General features: G+C 41.7%; 1 protein-coding gene across 1 annotated transcript in view; it reads right to left on the bottom strand.

The window, feature by feature from the left end:
* The window catches only part of pex14 (peroxisomal biogenesis factor 14), a 111,790-nt gene that overhangs the window by 36,417 nt on the left and 52,502 nt on the right, over positions 1-22,871 (bottom strand). Inside the window, exons 3-4 of the mRNA XM_042343755.1 lie at positions 19,973-20,057; positions 2,572-2,694 (exon numbers count right to left, since the gene is read on the bottom strand). Of these exons, the coding sequence (XP_042199689.1) occupies positions 2,572-2,694; positions 19,973-20,057 (208 nt within the window). The remainder of the gene's footprint in view (positions 1-2,571; positions 2,695-19,972; positions 20,058-22,871) is intronic.

Raw genomic sequence — 22,871 nt, 5'->3', positions numbered from 1 at the left:
TCCCTGCCCGGGAGGGAATCGAACCCGGGTCCTCTCGCTTGCGAGGCGAGTGCTCTAACCAATATGCTACAGGACTCCAATATTGACAAAGCCGTTTGGATTCTGCTGTAACCAGTTCTTTTGGTGGTAAATTCCACCAATGGTCCAATTATTGTCCTAATAACCTGAATAACAATCCTCCTCAATTACCCTCTGATTGGAACTGATCTTAATTTCATGCCCTCTGGTTACCGACTCATCACCAGTGGAAATAGTTTCTCCCTATTATCAATTCCCTGCTCTTTCCCTGTGCTTTGTACGCTGGATGTCTTCAGCTATTTACCCAATTCTCTATTAAATGATATGACAGTTAGCTTCAATGTTACCTTGTTCCTCTCCAAATACCGGTACAATTCTCCTTTGCTATGGTCTCAGCGTAAAGCGCCACTTGAGGCAAAGTGTAACCCTCTACGTCAGCCCAACTGGACCCAGGGGCCACATCGGGAACCGCCCTCCTTCTTCCCCACCCCTCATTTCATCAGCCCCTTCCCCCCCTTCTCCATTTTATCTGTCCGACCTGCTCTTTCCATAACTCGTAAGTGTTGTTGGGTTACGTTTCTGGGAAGGAAACGCAAAAATATTGCTTATGTGGCACTTGGACATGACTCAAATAAGGCGTCCGACCCTCAGCAGCCAAAAGGTTGGACGCCTCTTGCTTACGTGAAGACATTGTTTCTGACCTTTCCCCCGTATTATTATCCGCTTCAAACAGGTAGCGTTCTTAACTCAGCACTTGACTACAGGCCAACCAACCTTGTTCTCAATTCCCTGCTCTCAAAAGTGTTGTGACTTGAATAGAAAGATGAGGACAAGACCACTTGACGGATAGGATTAACCAAGGCCCAACTTTTCAGGGCTTACTGTGGTCCGGTACAGCACTTGCTCGGCCCAATATGGCTCGATAAGAACAGGTGTGGGTAATACGATCCCCTGAATCGCATTTTGTTATTCCTCTTCAGTGGAACATCTGTTGAATAACTTTCTGAATGGTGTCAAAACAGCATGTCGGATGCCAAAAGGGCCTTGTCGGGACCCAATTAGATGGTTTCTATAGGAACATAGGAACAGGAGGAGGCTTTCAGCCCCTCAAGCCTGTTCTGCCATTCTATAAGATCATGGCTGATCTGTACCTCAACTCCAATTACCCGCCTTTGCCCCATATCCCTTGATACCCTGACCTAACAAACATCTCAGACTTCAGGTTTTGAATGTATCCAGCATCCACAGCCTTTTGGGGGAGAGAGTTCCAGATCTACCCTTTCGGTGAAAAATTGCCTCCTGATTTCACTCCTAAATGGCCTAGCTCTGATTGTAAGATCATGTAACTAACTACCTATACCTGTAACTACCTTATACATGTGGCAAAAGCAAAATGCAGTTCACTTAGCCCCAGTTTAATAGAAAAAAAGTTTGCTGAAAGATTTCCGTGTACAAGTGAAGACAATTCACGAAAGACATCACGAGTGACCTCTGCAAGTCATCCTCAGTCGTAAGTAATAAAATCTGTATCAATCCATTTCCCACATGGATATGGATTGCACAACAAAATGCTCTTTACTTTGCGGTATTAAAAAAAAATTAAATTGCTTTTTCATTCCTTCCTGTCTCTGAATAAAGAAAGGGCTTGTTCCTGTGGTTGGCTTGAGATTGTGAAAGGAAGCATTGGAGAGCTTAGCAGCTGGCTCAGTATGTATGAATGTTCTCCATATGAACCCCATAACATCAGCAACTACAACAACAAAATCACATTTATAGAGCACCTTTCACATCGGGAGGATGTCCCAGGTCACAGGCCTGAAAGGACAGCAAGGGGGCTCGGGAAAGTGGGAAATATTGACAAAGATGGTTGAGTGACTGTCTATCACCCCTTCCACTGTGCCTCAAAGCTTTGGAACTCTCTCCCAATTCCTTCACCTTGCCCCCCTTTTCAATCAAGACCAGAGATCTTCCTCCTCAACCGTGCTTAAGGTCACCTCCTCCCTCCCCCACACACCCCCACTCACACCCTGGGTTGGAGATGCTACCCCACGTGAAGGATGCTGTATGTTGTTGTTGTCAAGTGGGTCTTTGTGCCTACAGGTTGTCTATCTTGGGCTGTGTTGGGACCTTCTTCGAGAGATCTGTGACTCAGTCGCAGCAGCAAGCAGGGAGGTGGTGAACGATTCAAAAAGGATCAAGGTGACAAAACGGATATATATGAACCGGTCAACGTAAGTTTGATGCACATCAGAATAAAACAGGCAGTCGGGACTTCGCTTGAAGGCATCATCCCAAAGAACGGCACCTCCGACAATGCAGCACGTCCCCAGGGCTACACTGGAGTCTCAGCCTAGGCTGTGAGTTCAAAGTACCAACGTGAGGAAAATCGTCACGAGGCGAGACTGCTACCAACAGAGCCGGGCTGAAAACTCTGAGGTATCGGATAGATACCGCGCAGATAGACGGGCTGACAAAACTCGCTGACAATTTGCCACCTGTAGAACAAGCTGCATGTTCCATTGTTCCCCATGTTTTAATGTCTGAGGTCCTTACCGTATGGCACAGTGGCATAATCTGAAGGTTCTATTTGATGCTGTTGTACTATGGGCAATAGTGTTTCATCTGTCGCAGTCTCTGCCTGCTGTAGTGCTAGGTCGATTTCTTCGTCAGTTAATCCTTCAAAAATAAGGGAAATAAACAGAGCAATGAAATCCATCACATTGTTAACATAGTTTAACTCTGCAGACATTCAGAATCATCTTACTGACAGAAATTAAATATAATAATCCTTTGAAGCATTTGATACAGCGCCTTATCAGGTTTTTGAGACGTCTCAAAGCGTTTCACAGAATATACTGTAGAGTGAATTGACTGTGTAGTTTGTGGAACAAATATAAATATAGAACAAAATTAACTTGCTCTACAAGATTTTTTCCCCACAAGAGGCTTTTTTTTATAAAAACACACACGTAGTAAATGATATCTGGAGAACGCTACAGAAATGGGAACTTTAAGAGTTAAGGAGTAACTTTGTTCTTATTTATTTGAAATAATTTAGTAAAAATGTCATTTGCATTATTATACAGTGCTCATTGCTATTCAAATTGAGACTGGGACATTTTCGTGTTTCTTTTTCCATAGTGCAAGATTTTTTAGTATACAAAAAACAAGGCTTCAAGTTTGATCATTAAATATTCATCTTGATATTTAAACTCATTTGTTCCATATCTGCTACTAATCTTTTTTAAATTAGCCCTCGTCGCAACCATTGAGCTGAAGGGTGAACAAGTAACAAGACACAAGTTTTATCTGCCGTATAAAATGGGTTAGCCAGGGAAATAGAGCCTGTTGAGCTATGTTAACCTGAATGGCTATTGAGACCCAGTCTCCTACTGAAGAGAAACACTTGTGTGGCTTAACTACTGGGCCAAGTATTACTGGCCCAGTATTATTCATTACAACAACAACAAATGACATTTGTATAACGCCTTTCACGTCGGGAGGATGTCCCGTCCTGCAGGATCGTCAAGGATTTGGAACGGAGCTGGGGGTTGAGATCAGGAGGTGTAGAGGGCACCGAGGGGTAGGAGGGTGACCGAAGGCACGGTCGAAGAGGAGGGTCTTGAGACGGGTCTTGAAGGAGGAAAGGGAAGGGGCGAAGGAACTGTGGAACGGAGTACTAAAGGGTGGCGGCAGAGTTACAATATTAAGTCACATTGCACTTTGCTTTTATCCCGACCTCATCTGGAAGCCGGTATGTTTGTGGAAGTGCAGAATTGAGATGAATGGGGGATTACTAAAATAAACCGGGATGTCCCTTGGACGTTCAGCAGAGACTAAACCGGTCGGTACCTGGGAGTGATTAAAAGATAGGGATCGCATCAAAGGTTTTGGATGTCATCAAAAAACCACAACAGCTGTGACAGCAGTTTAGAACAGTCATCTAAACCGTGGGATGATATTACAGCCTTGAAATCACTACCAGGTTTTAGGTTTATTTTGTAATTTACACTCTTCTGTTTTTTTCTTCTCCCTTCAGTTTTCAGGATCTTGTTGCTAGTGGACGACCAACAGCCGCTGAGTTCTCTGACACTTGTGCGTGTTAAACCTCTGTAGTGAAGGATCAATGATTGGTACACAGCGGTTGCAAGTTTTCAAGAGTAACAATCGGCAAAGCATTACTGGATACCACAGTATCGCAGGACTGCAAATTCCGCAGCATATGCAAGTAGGGAAACAGTAAACCTCATATAAGTCGTATCAGTTTGGACCAAATATTTAATAATAATAATCTTTGCATTTGATATAGCACCTCATCACGTCTTCGAGACCTCTAAAAGGGCGTCACAGAATATACTGTAAAGTGAATTGACTGTATATTTAATATGACTTATGCAATTTATGTGAAACATATATAAGAGGAAATTTAACAGGACTTGGGCGGTTATTCGATTCATATTTATGCAGGAGTTTTACTGTATTACAAAGCAACTATAACAACTAAATCTTGACAAGTTAAAGCTTCTCAAAAAGAAAGCCCATGACAACAGGGTTAGTGACAATTCTACAAGTTGACGTTGCCCAGGAGAATTAGAAAGCAACAGAGAGAGAGCAAGAGAGTGAGAGAGAGAAAGATATAAATCCTGATGTATTTTGCCAATGATAAGTAAATATCCCTTTGCTAAAAAAACTGCTCGTTTTTGTACGGTATTCTCAATGAAAGCACTCTATTAAACCTACCTGCGTTGTATTCGCAGACATTTCTGTTTACAAGAACACTGAAGCCATATATGTAATTATTCACTTATTATAATAATAATCCTTGCATTTGATATAGCGCTTTTTCACATCTTCGAGACGTCTCAAAGCGCTTCACAGAATATACTGTAAAGTGAATTGACTGTCTATTTGGGGGTGAAACGCGGCAGCCAATTGCGCACAGCAGCGTCCCACAAACAGTTGCGGATTGAGTGACCAAATTATTATTTCATTTAATAATACTTGATCTATTTTAGGGACCATTATGTGTGGTGTTTGTGTGTAATCTGGACACGAGACTGAGCAACGCGCTATATGTTCCACTGTTGATTTAAAATGTGCAAAAAACACTCTTTTTGCAGGGATTGAAGTTGGCAGCATGACAAATATTTGGATCTTGTCTGGAGAAAGAATTCAGGATTCGAACCGGCAGATCAGTTGCTTTGCTCAAAATACGCTCTCCCTCGAAATAAAATGGATGAATCTGAATGTTAAATGCGGCTTTAACTGCTTGCATAAGCAAACATTTGCTCTTCCAATATTATTATGCTTCTACTTTGCTGCTTTAATACTTAAGAGTTTGCCCCCGTGCCCCCTTTTTAAATAAAAAAACAGTATTTAAAATTCAGTTGTACACAACACTCAATCACTTCAAAGTTAACTCTTTGTAACTTCAACTGTCCAGACCAAACTACTTTCGTTCAACCGCGTCCAATCCACACAAAACATAAGTTCTTCAGCTGCAATCTATCAACCCAGCAGTCTCCGGTTCTTTGCTCGAGTGTCTATCTAGACTATGAGCTCGACTACCAACATGGGCTTGTGCCCACAACCTTCTGACCCAGAGGTGAGAGCTGCCAACTGAGGCACGGAGTCAGGTATCTATAAGATTGAAACTTATGAAATTGTTATGGGCAGAAGTTTTCAAATTTGACCAACAGATCCTTCGTTTTTTGCGAGATGTTGGGATCCAAGTGAGGTTCAGATGGCACCAGCTTCCAAACATCATGGAGTACCAGCATTGCCCCATTGCCTGAGGCTCTTTCTTCCCAAATCCTGCCATTAACCCGTCTCCATCAATGAATTCGGAGAGCTTCTCTCGTTGGGCTATTTTAGTCTCGACTCCCATTTCAGCCAGGTCCTTAAAAGACTACTTCAACCACTAACTAAGACCCTTCACCCGAACCCACCTGTTACCTGCCAGACATATCGGCAAAGCTTTCCATCTGCAATGGCTCATGCATTCCCATTACAAGCTTTATGATGAACTGGAGTTGACAGAAATACTAGATGCTTGTCTTGGCCTCAATCTTAGTTGAATGAACTATCATGAAGCAAAACGTGGAGAGATTCAGAAAGCAAATGCCCTTAAAAATTAAACGCAATACAAATGTTACATTGTCTGGGGTTGACTTAAGTATTCATAGTTGCAGCATGTTAGCTGGGAACTTTGAGTATATAAGGTAGGGTAGTATTTAGTATATCCATTAAGGTGGATGTAATGGGTCTGAACTTCATAACTATCAGACTAATAGGGTTTTTGCTCTTTGCTGGTCTTTGTGGTATAAACTCTGCATCCCATTGCTACCTATCATGTATCGTCTATTTATTCAGAAAATATTTATAATGCACTATAAACACTTAACTCTCACAAATTCACTCAATAGCGTCCATTAAAACTTCAGCTTGAAGCACTAAGCCAGTGCACCACTTGCAAAATTGACTTTCTCATTTCACTTTACAATTCATTTGAACAGATCTGACCAAATCCCACCTTTCAGGCAGCACTAACCAGAAGTGGCGAAGTTACCGTAATTTCTAGATGCGGTGCCTGCAGCAATAAAATTCGTCACCCGCTCTGTGGCTGTTGGTGGGAGATTGCTGCGTGCAAATAGGGAGCCACATTTGCCTACAAAAATACACAAACACTCCGCTTTGTGATATCCTCCTAGTGCGGTTAACGAGTTCCTCTGGTGATAAATTTTATAGAGCCTGAACACATTGAAATGTCAGTTTTCAAGTAGCTTAATTCAATTGGGAACAAGGAACGTTCCAGGGGCCATTTTCCCTACATCCAACAATATATTACTAGTCGATTGGCGGATCGCTTTTCCGGGGGTGATAATGCCTTAAGAAATAAACAAACAAATAAATATTAATTTGGCCACTCAATCCACGCCTATTTGCGGGGCGCTGCTGTGTGCAATTGGCTGCCACGTTTCGACCGCAGAATATACAGTCCATTCACTTTACAATATATTCTGTGAAACACTTTGAGACGTCTCCAAGACATGATAAGGCGCTATACACAGCCAATTCACTTGATAGTGTATCCCGTGAAGTGCTTTGAGACGTCTTGAAGATGTTATAAGGCACTGTATCAAATGCAAAGATTATTATTATTATTATATCAAATGCAAGGATTATTCTATATTATTATCATTATTATATGCTGCTGTAAGAGAAGCCGGATAGGTATGTAACCACAGTTGACAGTGTGTATTGGCAACAGGTACATCTGGCACACAATCCAAGAACCAAGGACACACATTTTTAATTGATTGCGTGAAGCAGCCCTGGGACTCAAATGCACAAACTTGTTACGGAGCCAGCCTTATAACTGCCAGGCTGGAACCACAATTGTCTTTGTTTTTTTTCCTCTAAGCTGTGACCCATAGCTCATAATTACAGCAATGGGAACCTTAAATTCCAACACTTAATTTAAAAGAAAACAATTGTATTGTTTTATGGCATACAGTCGAAAAACAATAAGAGTTCTCTAATGCATTGTTATTCTGCTTCCTTGAATAAACATGGTGCTTTAGAGCTACACAATTTATTTCCCAATGATTATTTCCATTTTAAGTTACTTTATGAAGGCAAAACCAACCAACCAGAGATCTCTGTGTATTGAGTCCTATTAGTGAGACATAGTAGTCAGTAAGTAATAATAATATAATCCTTGCATTTGATATAGCGCCGTATCACGTCTTCGAGACATCTCAAAGCGTTCCACAGAATATAACAGTAAAGTGAATTGACTATATTTTTTGTGTGCAAAACACGGCAACCAATTGCGCACAGCCATGTCCCGACAGAGGCCAGTAGCGGAAGGAAACTTGCCTGATGTTCCGCTCTGCCCGGGATTCGAACCTAGGTCCTCTCGCTTGCGCTCTAACCACTGAGCTACAGTGTCCTGTAGCTCAGTGGTTAGAGCACTCGCCTTGCAAGCGAGACACCTGGGCTTAATTCCAGGCAGGGCAAAACCTTGGGCAAGTTTCCTTACTCCACACAGAGCCTAATAATAATCCCTCCATAAAAAATAAATAATAAATTGGTCACTTCAATCTACGACTGTTTGTGGGACATTGCTGTGCGCAATTGGCTGCTGCGTTTCGCCCACAAATATAGTCAATTCACTTTACAGTGTGTTCTGTGAAGCGCTTTGGGACGTCCTAGAGACGTGAAAAGCGCTATATCTAATGCAAGGATTATTATCATTATTATCATTATAGGACTCCACTGCTGTGCGCAATTGGCTGCTGTGTTTTGCCCACAAAACAGTCAATTCACTTCACACTATATTCTCTGACACGTTTGAGACGTCTCGAAGATGTGATAAGGGGCTATATCAAATCCAAGGATTATTATTATAATAATACAGAGATACGGTAATATACAGAGCAATATCCAGAATAAAACCTAAGTGACAGTGTGCTATGAAGCCGTAACACACTGATGAAGTCAAACCACAACAGCAATTTACTAGTTCAATGGAAACCCAATCCAGTAACACTGTCACTTATTTTATATAACAAATACGGCATTAAAGTTGCAAATGATGTGGAAAGGTATCTGAGAGTACTCAGCTTGCTGCATCAGGCCCTTGAGGCCACTGCTGCACACAAATCCACATCTTTCTCCACGTGACAAATAGGCACTCTGCAGCTTAATGGCAAAAATGCTCAATAATATGGGCACCTGACAGGAAGGAAGTTTTTTTTTTTACTGGGATATAATGCACGGAAGGTGATTAGAATTTTCTATTTGGCAGTACACCTAATCGTTTCAGAGGTGCCCATGTGTTAATCATGTTAATTGTACAGTTCTAAGCAAAAGTGCCAATGGGCAGACAGACAAAATGTCTCTAAGGAGTTAGGAGGGTTTTCTGATACCAAAAATTCTACCAAAAAGAGACAAAAACAAACTTGCTCAAAACAAATTTCGCCCACAAAATACACAGTCAATCCACTTTACAATATATTCTGTGAAGCGCTTTGAGACGTCTCAATGACGTGATGAGGTACTGTATCAAATGTAAGGATTATGATTATTATTATTATTAAAAGCTTTGATCCACAGAAATCTTAACGGCCAGTGAATGCATTGACTTTGTTTTGCTTTGTTCACATGGCTCTTTATTGAATAACTTTGTTCCACCCTTTCAGTCTGGCCAATTAGAAGCAATCCACAGACAGAACCAAACTTTTAACTGATATTAACAGAAACGCCAACAGCCACTGCCAGAAGTGATGAGAATAAATAGAACTTGGTTTCAAGGCTGGAACATAAAAAGATAATTTTACTGTGGGTATTAAATCTAGCCAATACGGTCTAGCAAAATGGATACGTCTCTTTAATACAAAGCAATTCTGCAGTTCATTATGCGGCATTATTTTAGTTCCTGATACATTTTGGCCGATGTTTATGGTCGCGGGTATCACTAGATGCAGAATTGAAGCGTTGTGTGACCTTGCTCATCTCATCCGGGCATGAAATTACAGTTGTGACACCTTGGTATTACAGTCATAAATACAGCAAACTGCATACCTAACAGCTATATATACACATTTCCTATTGTCTTTGAACATAAACCTGATCAGTATTTATTTTAACGCAACAAAGCCAGTGCAACACAAAGAATTTATTACTCTATTTTCTTTCCTTATTCCATTCGCACAAAAGTTTCTCTTTTAAATTAGCAATGCAGTTTTTTTTCCCCCCCGAGTACAGTATTAACCCTAAGCCGTCCCGGGTTGGTAATCACACACAGTATTTGTCTATAACTTATATAACTCGTAAGGGTGCTCCTTTACTGCACCATAACCCATGCATCTTTTATACATTTTTATTCAATGTGGAGTCCTGTAGCTTTCGTTTCTCCACACGCCTTTGTTTACCGAGCGGTAAGTAGGAACCTGGTTGCTCGTCGAATGGCGGATCGCTTTTCTGGGGATATTAATCCCTTCAAAAACATATATTATAACTTGGTCACTCAATCCACGACTGTTTGCGGGACACTACTGTGCGCAATTGGCTGCCGCGTTTCACCCACAAAATATACAATGAATTCATTTCACGGTATGTAATGTGAAGCGCTTTGAGACGTCTTGATGATGAGACACAACAGTACCCCACAAACAGTTGTGGATTGAGTGACCGCTTTTTTTTTTACATTTTTATCATCATATCATATTATCATCAGATTATCAATAATATTCACTCAAACCCAACCTTCCAAATGCTCCGATTTTTCAAGTGCAGCAAAAAAAAAAACAAGTACTGTTTCCATTTCTCCCACTGAGAGAATTCTGCAGGAAGTGGCCTTTAATATCAAACGTATGATTGCGGTATTTAATGATTTACTATGCAGCTTGATGGGGCCAAGGGGCCTCAGCAACTCATATCAGGATTCAGTCACTTGAAGGATTACTTTTTGAATAATTTAGATTTTTATTTTCGCAGGTAGAACAAGTTCAAGCCAACAGCACAACACGATCAGCGTTGGCGAAACCTTCCTATGCATTTCTGACAAATGCTGTACGTCGCTTAACTAAATTATCTAGCGCGCATGTAATTCTCCTGTAGATGTTGAGCTTTCCTCACTACCTAAGCAATCATCTCCTCACCTCCGTAACCTCCGCTTTTTCTTTAGAATGAGTTCAATCTTTTTTAAAAAAAAAACTTCTCTGTTTAGACTATTTTGTTTTATTTCGATTTAAAAAGCCGCTGGATCTGTGCTAAAAAAAAACCATGGCATGAATCGACTTCTTGGGAGTGAATTGGAACCCGAGACATTCTGGGAAGATAACCTTGAGAAAGCGGTTTTGCTTTGAGGGCGAACAGAGAAGACTTCAGTATAAATCCAGATGGTGCAAATCGATTCAGTCGCTGCTCAATACAAACAAACTCTTAAAACTTCTTGACCAGCTCTTCAATAACATTCGATATCTAACCATTTGTCACCATTATTGGAGCTTTGAACACAGCTTCCCTCAACCTGGCCACCAGGAGAGAAAGTGTGCGTACGGCTGCAAGCCATTTCAAATATATACTCAGAGCAAAGAAGCAAAGGAAAACATTCCATTAATAGCCCTCAAAAAAAAAAGGACGAGAACATACCTTCAAGCATGTTTTAAATTCGAAATTAGGATTTTTTTTTTAAAAAGAGCAGAAATTATACAATCTTCTCCATTATCACTTGGCAATTAATATAAATTGTTGTATTACCCTTGCCAGGTACAATTTCAATCGAGTCTGAACAATAGAGTGGAAAATGTTTAAACCAAGCTCAGAAAAGGTATTCTCAAGCATCTCAGTTTTACTCTCCTGTTGCAAACCCAAATTCACGACTTTCCGCTGCCTATTTTTACCAGCGATGGTACTTCGCCAAAAAACGTCCTCTCTGAGTCTCTCTCCTGCCCCCCCCCAACAGCCCACTCCCTGCCCCCTCCACCCACCCCACAACAACATCTTTTAAAGCTGAGAGGCTTATTTAGTTTCCTTCCAGCAGTTGTCAATTCTTCAGGAATCGCTTGTGTTTGCAGCGGTTCAGGAAACGCTAGTCTAGATCACGTCAACGTCTGCTTCCATTATACAGCGCCCTCACATAGGAGAGTGTCGCAGAGTGCTTGACAGTGGCGGAGCCCAATGCAAGGGGGGGTTGGGGGGGGGGGGGAGGTGACCGTAAACCGGTCGTAGTGGAAGGCCTTTAGGTGTGACCTGAAGATGTCTATGAAACTGAAAGTCTGCTCAATGATATTTGTTCATTTCCCTTTAATCTTTTCACAATCATGTTCCCATTCACCAGCACTATGACCACTTGCCTTATTTTGCTTACAGAGGGTGGGGTGGAGGGTGGGGGGGGGGGGGGCTTGATGGCGAGAGAGTAAAAAAGGGTTTTGTTCCACAAAAAGCCCTTTCAAAAATGATGATTCACCAATTACCAGCGAATTTATTTGGTTCACTCATTTTCGCTTTCTGCTCCTTGATCATTCGAAAACGGTGATGAAATAATGACTGACAACCATAGCATAATAGCCTGCTACTCCATATCAATATGCATTATACTCCTCACAAGATTTCACAACAGTTTCATCTCGCGAGCGAGCGAAAGAAAAAAAAAAGACGCCTAGAAGAGAGAGAGAGAGAGAGAAAAAAATCTCAACCAGCAATGTTCTGCCGGGGCCACGAGTGTATTTTGCTCTTATTTAGATTTCTTTCTTAAAAGTCGTTTTCACTTTGAGTTAAGAGGCATGAGAGCAAACAGTTCTCCGCGGAGACCAGAGGAGACTTGGGTGACACCACAAAGCTTATGTAAATGAGGGTTCTGTTCACACACGTTGGGAGAGCGAGCACATGCACAAAAGAAGGAGACAGACATTTACTTCACTTCTGGCATAAATATGATTTTTTTTTCAGGATATGACACTAGTATTTTAATAATTCTAAGGAATATGTGTTGGCAATGTCTTTAAGTGCTATGAAAATTAACAAGAACACTGTTCAGCTTAAAGCCAAAAGCTGTCAGCACTGATTTAAGATTTCAAGGAAGCAAATTTGATGCGAATTAGAGAAGTCTAGCCTTGATATCCAGTTAGTTACATTAGTATGGGAAGGACACAAATGTCATTCACTGCACCTTATGAAGATAAAACCTATTGCATGGGAATAGTAGTTAAGGTAAAAACGCAATAAACTATATTACATTTCAATACATTTCCTCAATTTTTCATATTGACCCTTCGGTTAACCCTCTGAAATTAAATTAATTTAACGCTTTATGGGAAGGAATAGGATTTCTGTACAAAACAAAAAATTCACGGAAATCAGCATTTTGCTATTTACCCTAAAAAGATCAGGTTGTGGTTTTGAACCTTTGTTTATGATCCTGATAACAAAGCAAAATTCAGTTTTCTGGTTGGGATGTGAGTGCATTAAAGGGTCTTAGATATAGCGCTTCGAGACGTCTTCACGTCTTCGAGACGTCTCAAAGCGCTTCACAGGATATACACTGTAAAGCGGACTGATTATAGATCTACTCAGCTCTTGTTATCTGATACAATACATTCAGCCCATGAATAATAATAATAATAATGATCCTTGCATTTGATATAGCGCTTTTCACGTCGGGAGGACGTCCCAAAGCACTTCACAGAACACACTGTAAAGTGAATTGACTGTATATTTGTGGGCGAACGCGGCAGCCAATTGCGCACAGCAATGTCCCACAAACAGTCGTAGATTGAAAATGACCAATTTATTATTGTTTTTGGTTTTGGAGGGATTATTATTAGGCTCTGTGTGGAGTAAGGAAACTTGCCCAAGGTTTCGCCCTCTGCCTGGAATTGAACTCAGGTCTCTCACTTGCAAAGCGAGTGCTCTAACCACTGAGCTACAGGACTCCAAATGTCCTGTAGCTGAATGTACCTGTACCTTTTTGTACTGCAACTAATACATGGTCCACTCAAAGCATTCACATACCCTAAAGAACAAAAATCACTATTGAAAATGCTTGTAGTAATATAATAATCCTTGCATTTGATATATCCTTGCTTTGAGAAGTCTCAACGCGCTTCACAGAATCGACTGTAAAGTGAATTGACTGTATATATAACGAGGCAGCCGATTGCACACAGCCAATTTTTTGCTGCGGTGGATACTTTGAACCTCTCAAATCAAGAATTTGGCAGAACAGCGAGATCTTCAGAACAGGTTGTACCAAGAACTGACCACCTGGATCGTATATATCACATCAGTCATGTAAGCGCTCTGAGACGCCATCTGGCGTGGAGGGCACTATATAAATCCAAGTTGTTGTTGTTGGTGGTGGTGGTGGTTTAGTTCCATCAGTAGTTTATTTCTGCCATCAGCGCCCACTGAAATTATTGACACGTCCTGAGGTAATAATAAGCTGAATAATGGGTTTTGCGAACAGTTGCTTACTCCACAACAACAACAACAAAATGACATTTATAGAGCACCTTTCACGTCGGGAGGACGTTCCAAAGTGCTGAACAGTCAGGTGTCGGGGCCCGAGCATTGGGGAGGGGTGGTGTTGGGGTGAGGGAAGGCAGAGAGGTGGGAGGGAGACCAAAGGCACAGTCGAAGAGAAGGGTCTTGAGACCGGCCTTGAAGGATGCAAGGGAGGAAGCGAGGCCAAGGGACCGTGGGATGGAGTTCCAAAGTGTAGGGGCAGAGAGGCTGAAAGCCCGGCCACCGATGGTAGGGAGGGCGGGAAACATGGAGAAGTCTGGAGCCCGCTGAACGGAGGGAGCAGGCAGGTTGGTAGGGAGTCAGCAGGTCAGAGAGGTAGGAGGGGGCGAGGCCATGAATGGCCTTAAAGGTGAGGACAAGGATCTTGAATTCAATCTCCCGGGGGATGGGGAGCAAGTGGAGTCGGGCGAGGGTGATGGGGTCACAGAGCCTGGTGCGTGAGACTACACGAGCTGCAGAGTTTTGGATGATCTGCAGGATGTGAAGGGAAGAGTTGGGAAGGCTGATGAGTAGGGAGTTCCCATAGTCAATCCTTGAAGTGACGAATGCCTGGGTGAGGGTTTGGGCAGCCTGAGGGGTGAGGCAATGGCAGAGTCTGGCAATGTTGCGGAGGTGGTGGTAGGCAGTGCCGGTCATGGTGCGGATGTGGGGGAGACAGGACAACCAGGTTCCTGATTGGCTTAGTGAGGTTGAGTGTGCAGCCGTGGAGGCTGATGCTGCCAGCGCCTGAGGTGCGGAGCCGCTGGCACGAGCCATTCAGGGGGGCCTCGGTCTTGCTGACATTGAGTTGGAGAAAGTTAGCCCTCTTCCAGGACTTGATGTCGGACAGGCAGTCGGTCAGGACACCAGTAGTCCTGGAGTTCAGGGTGGGGGCAGAGAGGTAGAGTTGAGTGTCATCCGCATACATTTGGAAATTTACCCCATGTCTGAGGATGACGTCACCAAGGGGGAGCATGTAGAGGGTGAAGAGGAGGGACCGAGGACAGAGCCCTGAGGGACACCACACAAGACAGTGCGGGGGCTGGAGGAGAAGCCGTTTATAAAGTCCCAGTATCAAGGCTACACAAGCTACTTTTTCCCTTTCGACTCCTGCAGTTGTGATTTACTTTTATGTAAATGACTGCACACCAGTTAGTGGAAAATCACTAAACGAGGGTTAACACTAGACCAGTGTGGCTTGCCCTGTAAACCGCTCAGCTATATAAGTGAGGAAGAAAGGGGAAGTCTTGTTCGATTATTCGCTCATAAACATTATTTTCCCATGAAATATTTATTCTAAATGTATGCCTTAGCACCATCACCAAAACAACATCAGCAGCCGCCTTTTCAGAAACAATTCTGGTGAGAGTACTGAATTCAGAAAGAATTTATATCCTATTATAAAACATAAATAAAATCGGATTTAAAAATCAATTAACAAGTCAATAGGTGGACTTGTTGCAGGAGAAAATGGATAAAGTGACAATTTGCCCCCAAGGGTACTCTACTTCACTTCCATCAGACATTTCTTCCGATTTCCCCCAGGAACTGCGTAAACTAAATGCATGTTTGCTGGTGGATTGCATAGCTGGCCAAGAATGTGCATTCACAGCAGTGGAAAGCAACTGGCTTAACCTTTTTTTCTCGTTCTCTACTCACACATTGGGGTCGCGCATTCAGCCACTACACCCCGAAACTCTGGGTCACTCTCCCTCAATCCCTCCGCCTTGCCCCCTCTCTCCCCTTTTTCGTTGTCCCAGCTAAAAACCTTTCCTTTCGACCGAGCTTACGGTCACCTCTCCACCCCCCACCACCTCGGAGTCAGACTGCGCCACTGTTAAGCGCTCAGGGACGCTACCCGTGGAGGGCGCTATATAAGTTCAAGTTGTTGTTACGTTTTTTATATACGAGCCCACTCGCAAATTAGATCGATTTCTTTTAGGAAACAATATCTTGGGATACAGTGTAGAGTTTGGGACATGACATGTGCAAGCGACTGCCAGGATGGTGAAAAGCAAACTGGATGGACCTTGCCTTGGTCTTCTTTCTTCTAGCAAATTCTTATGTTCTTATGTTATCAGGAAAAAAAAAGTTCCCATTACCCCTTACGAACTCTCAAATATATGGACAGTTTTCAACTCTGATGAAATGCTGAACAGTTGTTCCTCCAAAAGTTTAATTCAAGAAAGAATGCTGTTAGCGCCTTATCACGTCATGAGATCGCAAAGTGCTTGACGGAAATGATAATAATTATTCTTATATTTTTGATACGATCGTTAGAAAAATCATCCGGAATTTCCTGATCGCGCCAGTACCAGCTTGAGAAGGAGCTGTGTACACCTCCAGTGTTTCCCCGTATCTTTCAATGGTCGGGCAGCGGCAGTGGGAGCAGGTGGGGGATGAGAAGAAAAGAGTAAATGAGAGTCTGTCGCCATTATATACATTCAACCAGAGAGCAATGAGGAAAGTTCAATCAGAGAAAAGAAAAATCAACAGAAGTTCCAGCGCTGGCAATCTAGAAAACCCAAGGTGGCACAAATAATACCTGTAGTCACTATATAATTGTTTTATTTCTATTATGTCCTGGCCATCAATAGGAGTAAAGTGAAGGCAGTAATCTTACTACAGGGGTTCAGTTGACCATCATAAAACACACTGAACCCCTTGATCGTAATAAATGAAGGCACGTGGAGTCCTGTAGCTCAGTGGTTAGAGCACTCGCTTTGCAAGCGAGAAACCTGAGTTCAATTCCAGGCAGCGGGAAACCTTGGGTAAGTTTCCTTACTCCACACTCCTAATAATAATCTCTCCAAAATAAAACAATAATAAATTGGTTATTTTCAATCCACGACTGTTTGTGGGACGCTGCTGTGCGCAATTGGCTGCCGCGTTCGCCCACAAATATACGGTCAATTCACTTTACAGCATATTCTGTGAAGCTCTTTGAGACGTCGAGAAGACGTGGAAAGCGCTGTATCAAATGCAAGGATTATTAATATTATTATTATTATACATATCATTATTAATATTCTCCAAATAGAAACATACCAAACATAGGACTTTTTTTACGCGGCTAATACCAACCAATAAATCACAAAGCTTTTGAAACCGCATCCAGTAAAGCCTAGCCTTAAAAACACGGCGTGCATTTAACAATGTCAGTGTAACCAGAAACGTCGCATTGGGTCTAATTTACTGGCATAATATTTTGGATGCTGTTCAAATTCATAGGAACAGGAGTTGGCCTCTTCCAGCCTGTTCTGCCATTCTATAAGATCATGGCTGATCTGTCCCTCAATTCTAATTACCCGCCCTTGCCCCATATCCCTTGATTCCCTGACCCAATAAATATCTATGCACCTCAGTCCTAAAAAATTGAATGGATCCAGCATCCACAGCCTTTTGGGGGGAAAAAGAGGGCGTTCCAGATTCCCACTACCCTTTGAAAAACTGGTGATAAACTGCCTCCTGATTTCACCTGTCCCGTCCTGCTGGAAAGCCTTTTTTTAAAATTTTCCGACTGTCTTCACAGGCAGTTGAGTACAGACGTAAAATGTCAGACCTGACATGGCGAAATCTGCTGCACAGCAATAGATTTGTGGCTCAGGTTTCTCGCTCTATGCAATCATGCAGCTTTTAGGCTCAGTTTTCACCTCCTCATTGCCTCAATGTTGCAGTGAGGTCCCAAAGCTTTTGTGATTAATGAGTCCCCAAAGTACACGTTTCTTTCAGTTACGAATCGCAAGGAATATCTAACAATACTGCTGCACTTGGCCTTGGGGTTCCGCCAACCACATGCAGATACCGTAATTTATTTTAAAATATCCTTGAAAGAGAGTTAGTGACTCCATAAGTAGATGCCTCCACAACAAATACAGTAATAATATGTAATCCTTGCATTTGATATAGCGGCGTATCACGTCGAGACATCTCAAAGCGCTTCACGGAATACACTGTGAAGTGAGTTGATGGTATATTTTAATTAGCGAAACTTTGCAGCCAATTGCGTACAGCAGTGTCCCACAGACAGTCATGGATTGAGTGACCTGTTGTTGTAATAAATAACAGTATTTTATCTTACTAGTCTAACCAGTTAGAATTTTGTCTTACAGCTTTAAGGACACATTTTCAGACCTTGTTAGTGAACCAGGCAGGTTCTTGGAGTTACGTTTTACAATGTCTGTGGGTCAAGAGCTCTCCCTAGACTCACTTCAACCCCACGGAGACTCGGTGCTACTCCTCCCCAAGGTAGGAGGGGAAAGAGAGAAGATAGAGAGAGAGAGAAACATTTTTTGACTTGATACTCATTGTGACCACCTTGTTAAACTGAGACGACTCTTGCTCCAAGTCTAGCGCTCAACCGATAGAGCTACATGGACGGAATATTTAACCAAGGATGCTAGTCAAGCCTGTTAATCCAAACCTATGAGAATCAGGAGAGCAGTTCCTGTTAATCCCATCACCGTGAGAACTCCTTTGCAGATTAAAACTGAGCCAGGGTCAGGCACAAGCAGGGGAAAGAAGCCAGTTAGAACTGAAGTTGGATAGAAGTTCAACACAATTTATTCTGATGGAAAAAAAAACTGTCCAGGCAATGAATGGGATCTTAAGATTCAGAGTGTGGCACACTCACATTGCATAATATAACTTGACAGTGCAGTGTGTCATCGGAAATTATTGGGCAAACCATAATGGGGGCCAATGGCCTAAGACCCAGTACACTGCAAATAATAAATGAGCAGTTGTTTAGGCCATTTAAATGCCTATAATTCTGTTTACCCTGACATGGATATCTGGCTTGCGCTTGAAGTACTCTCGGGTAATGATGATGTAGAGGAATGATTGCCTAACCATCCCTCTAATGTTATGAAGTCTGCCATGGAATAGACTGAGCTCCATTTCAACGGTCTGTCTGACGTGGCTTTACGGTGTGCAAGGAGTTAAGGAGCTTATATCGCTTGACACACCTAGACTTTACAGAACAAGACTGAGGTGGATAAATACGTGTTAGGTCAGGGTATCGAGGGATATGGGGCAAGGGCGGGTAATTGGAGTTGAGGTACAGATCAGCCATGATCTTATAGAATGGCAGAACAGGCTCGAAGGGCTGAATGACCTACTCCTGGACCTTTGTTCCAATAACACAAATATTGCAGACTATGGTAAGTAAGTTCAGGTCCGATCAGCTTGAAAACTCCTACAATTGGTGACAATCTACACTTGCAGAACATCTCAAACTTAAGATTTTAGACGGCAGAATACCGAAGCTCACCAGGGGAAGCAAGAAAACCTTGTCTACAATATTCTGAGTATAAACCCCTTTCTGGATGAAAAGTGCCTTCAAATGGACAAACATTTCTACAGAGATTCATATAATGACTTTACCCGTACCTATTGTTAAGAGTCATTATCCTGAAGATAACATAATTAATAATCCTTGCATTTGATACAGCGCCTTATCACATCTTCGAGGCGTCGCAAAGCGCTTCACAGAATATACTGTAAAGTGAATTGACTGTATTTTGTGGCAAAACGATGAGCTTCAACAAAACAGAAGGCATGTTATTGGCTCAGTGGCTACATTCCCATTGAACTTTACTGGGTTGTCATGTTGGGCCTCAAGGGAAAAATCGACACTGTAAGAAATGTTGCATCCACTACAACAAAATAATGGTCAATTGTCCAATGCCATTAAAAGTCTGAACAACATATCCACTGTGTTAACTGTTCAGCAATACAACAGTCCAGCATTCAACCTGGACTACAGTTAAGTATGATCTCAATATGAATTCTTTAGCCATGGAGTGTCCACCTATCATTTAGGACAGCTGACATGTGTAGTGTGCTAGATTGGCTATTAAGCGCCTGAGGCTGGGTTGAGCATCTTGGTGGGGGGGAAGCAGGGGGAGAGCCGAGAAGAGAGGAGGAAAGAGAAAAATACCTTTTTTCTTTAAGAAGGATTTTCTTGCTGATAACGGACTCTGGCGCACTTCTTTGTTTTGCAAGAACTTCGCTGCCGTGGTAATCTAGGGGCAAAGAGACATATTCCATTCAATTAGTGGCCAACGACTAGAATCCTGTAGCCGAAGTTTGATGAACGTTGTCAGCTTTCCTCGCCCACATTAAATCACAAGGCTGGACTGACAGCTATCCACTGCCACAACCAAAACTTTATCTAAGATAGATCTGAGGAGGACCCATTTTTGTTACCATATCAAAAACTCGTGAACAGCCCCATTTCATAACTGTAATAGTTTTGCATACAATCATATACAGACCGGAGTTAAATTCTGTTTGCGGATGTGGAAAAAAAAGTTCCTTCCCTTGAGACTAGTAATCATAAACTTAGACAGACATTGCAGTCATAATGGTTGCTGACTGTAGTGATCTTGCTAATGTAAAGTAAAAGGAAACAGGTTATGTGAATTTGTTACTAATAAAAAAGCAAACTGCTCTTACTAATAAAGTCCACACTATCATATCTTACGTTTTCCGTTGAATAGCACCAGCAACATTTTTGGTCTGTGTTTTTGTGACATTCTTTAAGCATACGCAGTCCCTAGATATGATCGGAGCACACAGATGCAAACCTAGCAATGTACTTGCCATGGAAATATAGAACACTCAACCGTAATTTGAAAACACAATATCGGTTAAGAATTTCCGAGCATCTATAAGTGCTTTCAAGAGTTAAGAAGCTTTAAATTTATCAACGGGCTTGCCAAATGTTGATCAAATATTCACAAATCTTAACATGCCCACGGGGAATGTGAATGTGATAAACCCTTTACGGAAAAGATTCCAACTGAAGTGCTCAAAACATGTTTTTCAGTCAATCTTCTCCTTTAACTGCAGGCTACACTGTGTCCTCCACAAATATTATATAGATATATGCATATATAAATATATTCTTAACCCAATTTGAAAATGTTTCTCCTTTCAGCAGGGAAAGTTGTCATTTTTTTAAAAAAAGAAAATAACAAAGTCCAACATTCCACTTGCAAAGGGAAAATAATAATAACAATCCTTAGCATTTGATACAGCGCCTTATCACATCTTCAAGACGTCTCAAAGCGCTTCACAAAATATAGTGTAACGTGAATTGACAGCAGTGTTCCACACACACAGTCGTGGATTGAGTGACCAAATTATTATTTGTGTGAAGTAAATAACTTGCCTAACGTTTCGACCTGCCCAGGAATTGAACCCAAGTCCTCTCGCTTGTGAGACGAGTGCTGTAATCAATAATCAAAAGGACTCCAGATTTTGAATCACAATCATGGATCACAAACTGGAATTAACACAACAAATCACACAATATGCACAAAGGTATGTTGATAAGTTTTATATCACATGATTTGCTTAGCTGACGAGAGTTTGTAGAGTCCTGCAGCTCAGTGGTTAGAGCACTCGCCTTGCAAGCGAGAGACCTGGCTTCAATTCCAAGCAGGTCAGGGCGAAACCTTGGGCAAGTTTCCTTACTATAAACTTGCACAATAATAATCCCTCCAAAACAAACCAATAATAAATTGGTCATTTTCAATTCACGACTGTTTGTGGGACACTGTTGTGCGCAATTGTCTGCCGCGTTTCGCCCACAAATATACAGTCAATTCACTTTACAGCATATTCTGTGAAGCGCTTTGAGACGTTGAGAAGACGTGAAAAGCGCTATATCAACTGCAAGGATTATTATTATTATTTTTCTTTTTTTTAAAAAATAACTTCTTGTGTGTAAAATATATTCCATAATTTCCCCCCCAAAACATTGAAAAAGCTATGGCTAGGATGTTCAGTTAGGACACCTCTGGTCAGTCTGATTCAATTGTAAAAATATTGGCTAATTGGTTAAAAGCTTTTGATCTCCGTTGGTCGTTGAAAATAGCTTTTTTTTAAAAAAAGAGAAAAGAGTCTGTGTCAAGTTGCAGAGAAGAAGTCGTTAGTAATTTGTTTAGAACAATACAACTCATAAACAGGAACAGCTAAGATGCATCAAATTCAATTGAACTCCAGGAAAACTACTAAAAAGTGAAGGGAAACCGTAATGAATGGAATCTTTGAAGCCAATACTCCTTACTAATCAATTAGTTACACCACTTTAGTGCTCTCAAAGACGGTTAGACTTTCGACAATGCTTCCTTAAACTTGGGTCAGTTTCCATTTGGACGAGGATTTGGACGAGGCCGTGAGTTTGTCTGTAATTTTAAAGACAAAATTATTTTCTTTTCCCACTGGCCAAAAGCCTTTCGGAGTCTTCGTGAAGTATAACCTGAATCCTTGCAACCATTAAAGCAAAACGTCATTCGTAAAACAGCCAAAATCAACAGCAGCAATAACAACTTGCATTTTATATAGAACCCTTCACAAGGGACAGAGTCTCAAAGTGAGTGCTTCGTAAAGCAAATCTATGGTCAAATCTTAAAATCATGGAATTAACACAGCAAATCAAATTTACAATCACCCAATTATAACCCCAATACAGTTACTGTACTGTCCATGACAACTCCTCAATAGTCCTGTATTAAAGAGTTCAAAGTGATGATACCTTTTTCGGTTTATTTAGTACTGCACTGCAACATTTTACTGTCACCGGGCTATCTCTGGCGCGGTTTAGCAGAGCAGCATTCTGGAACCATTCTGTCTCAATTTGCTCATTTTTTTGCCTCTGTAACTCACAACTCAAACACGCCATTTCCCAAAGTTTAAAAAAAAATCTTCACAGTACGTTAAGTTAAACCGAGCAGCAATGAAGCCCGTGAAACTTAATTTACGGCAGAATGGCCCACAATTACAAAATTGCAGATCTGGCTTTTTACGGCGTTGGGGACTGTACGGAATGC

The sequence above is a fragment of the Callorhinchus milii genome, unplaced genomic scaffold (assembly GCF_018977255.1).
Source record: "Callorhinchus milii isolate IMCB2004 unplaced genomic scaffold, IMCB_Cmil_1.0 Scaffold24, whole genome shotgun sequence".
Lineage (NCBI taxonomy): Eukaryota > Metazoa > Chordata > Chondrichthyes > Chimaeriformes > Callorhinchidae > Callorhinchus > Callorhinchus milii.
Note: the sequence above shows the minus strand (reverse complement) of the source record. Positions and strands in the feature narration are given on the sequence as shown.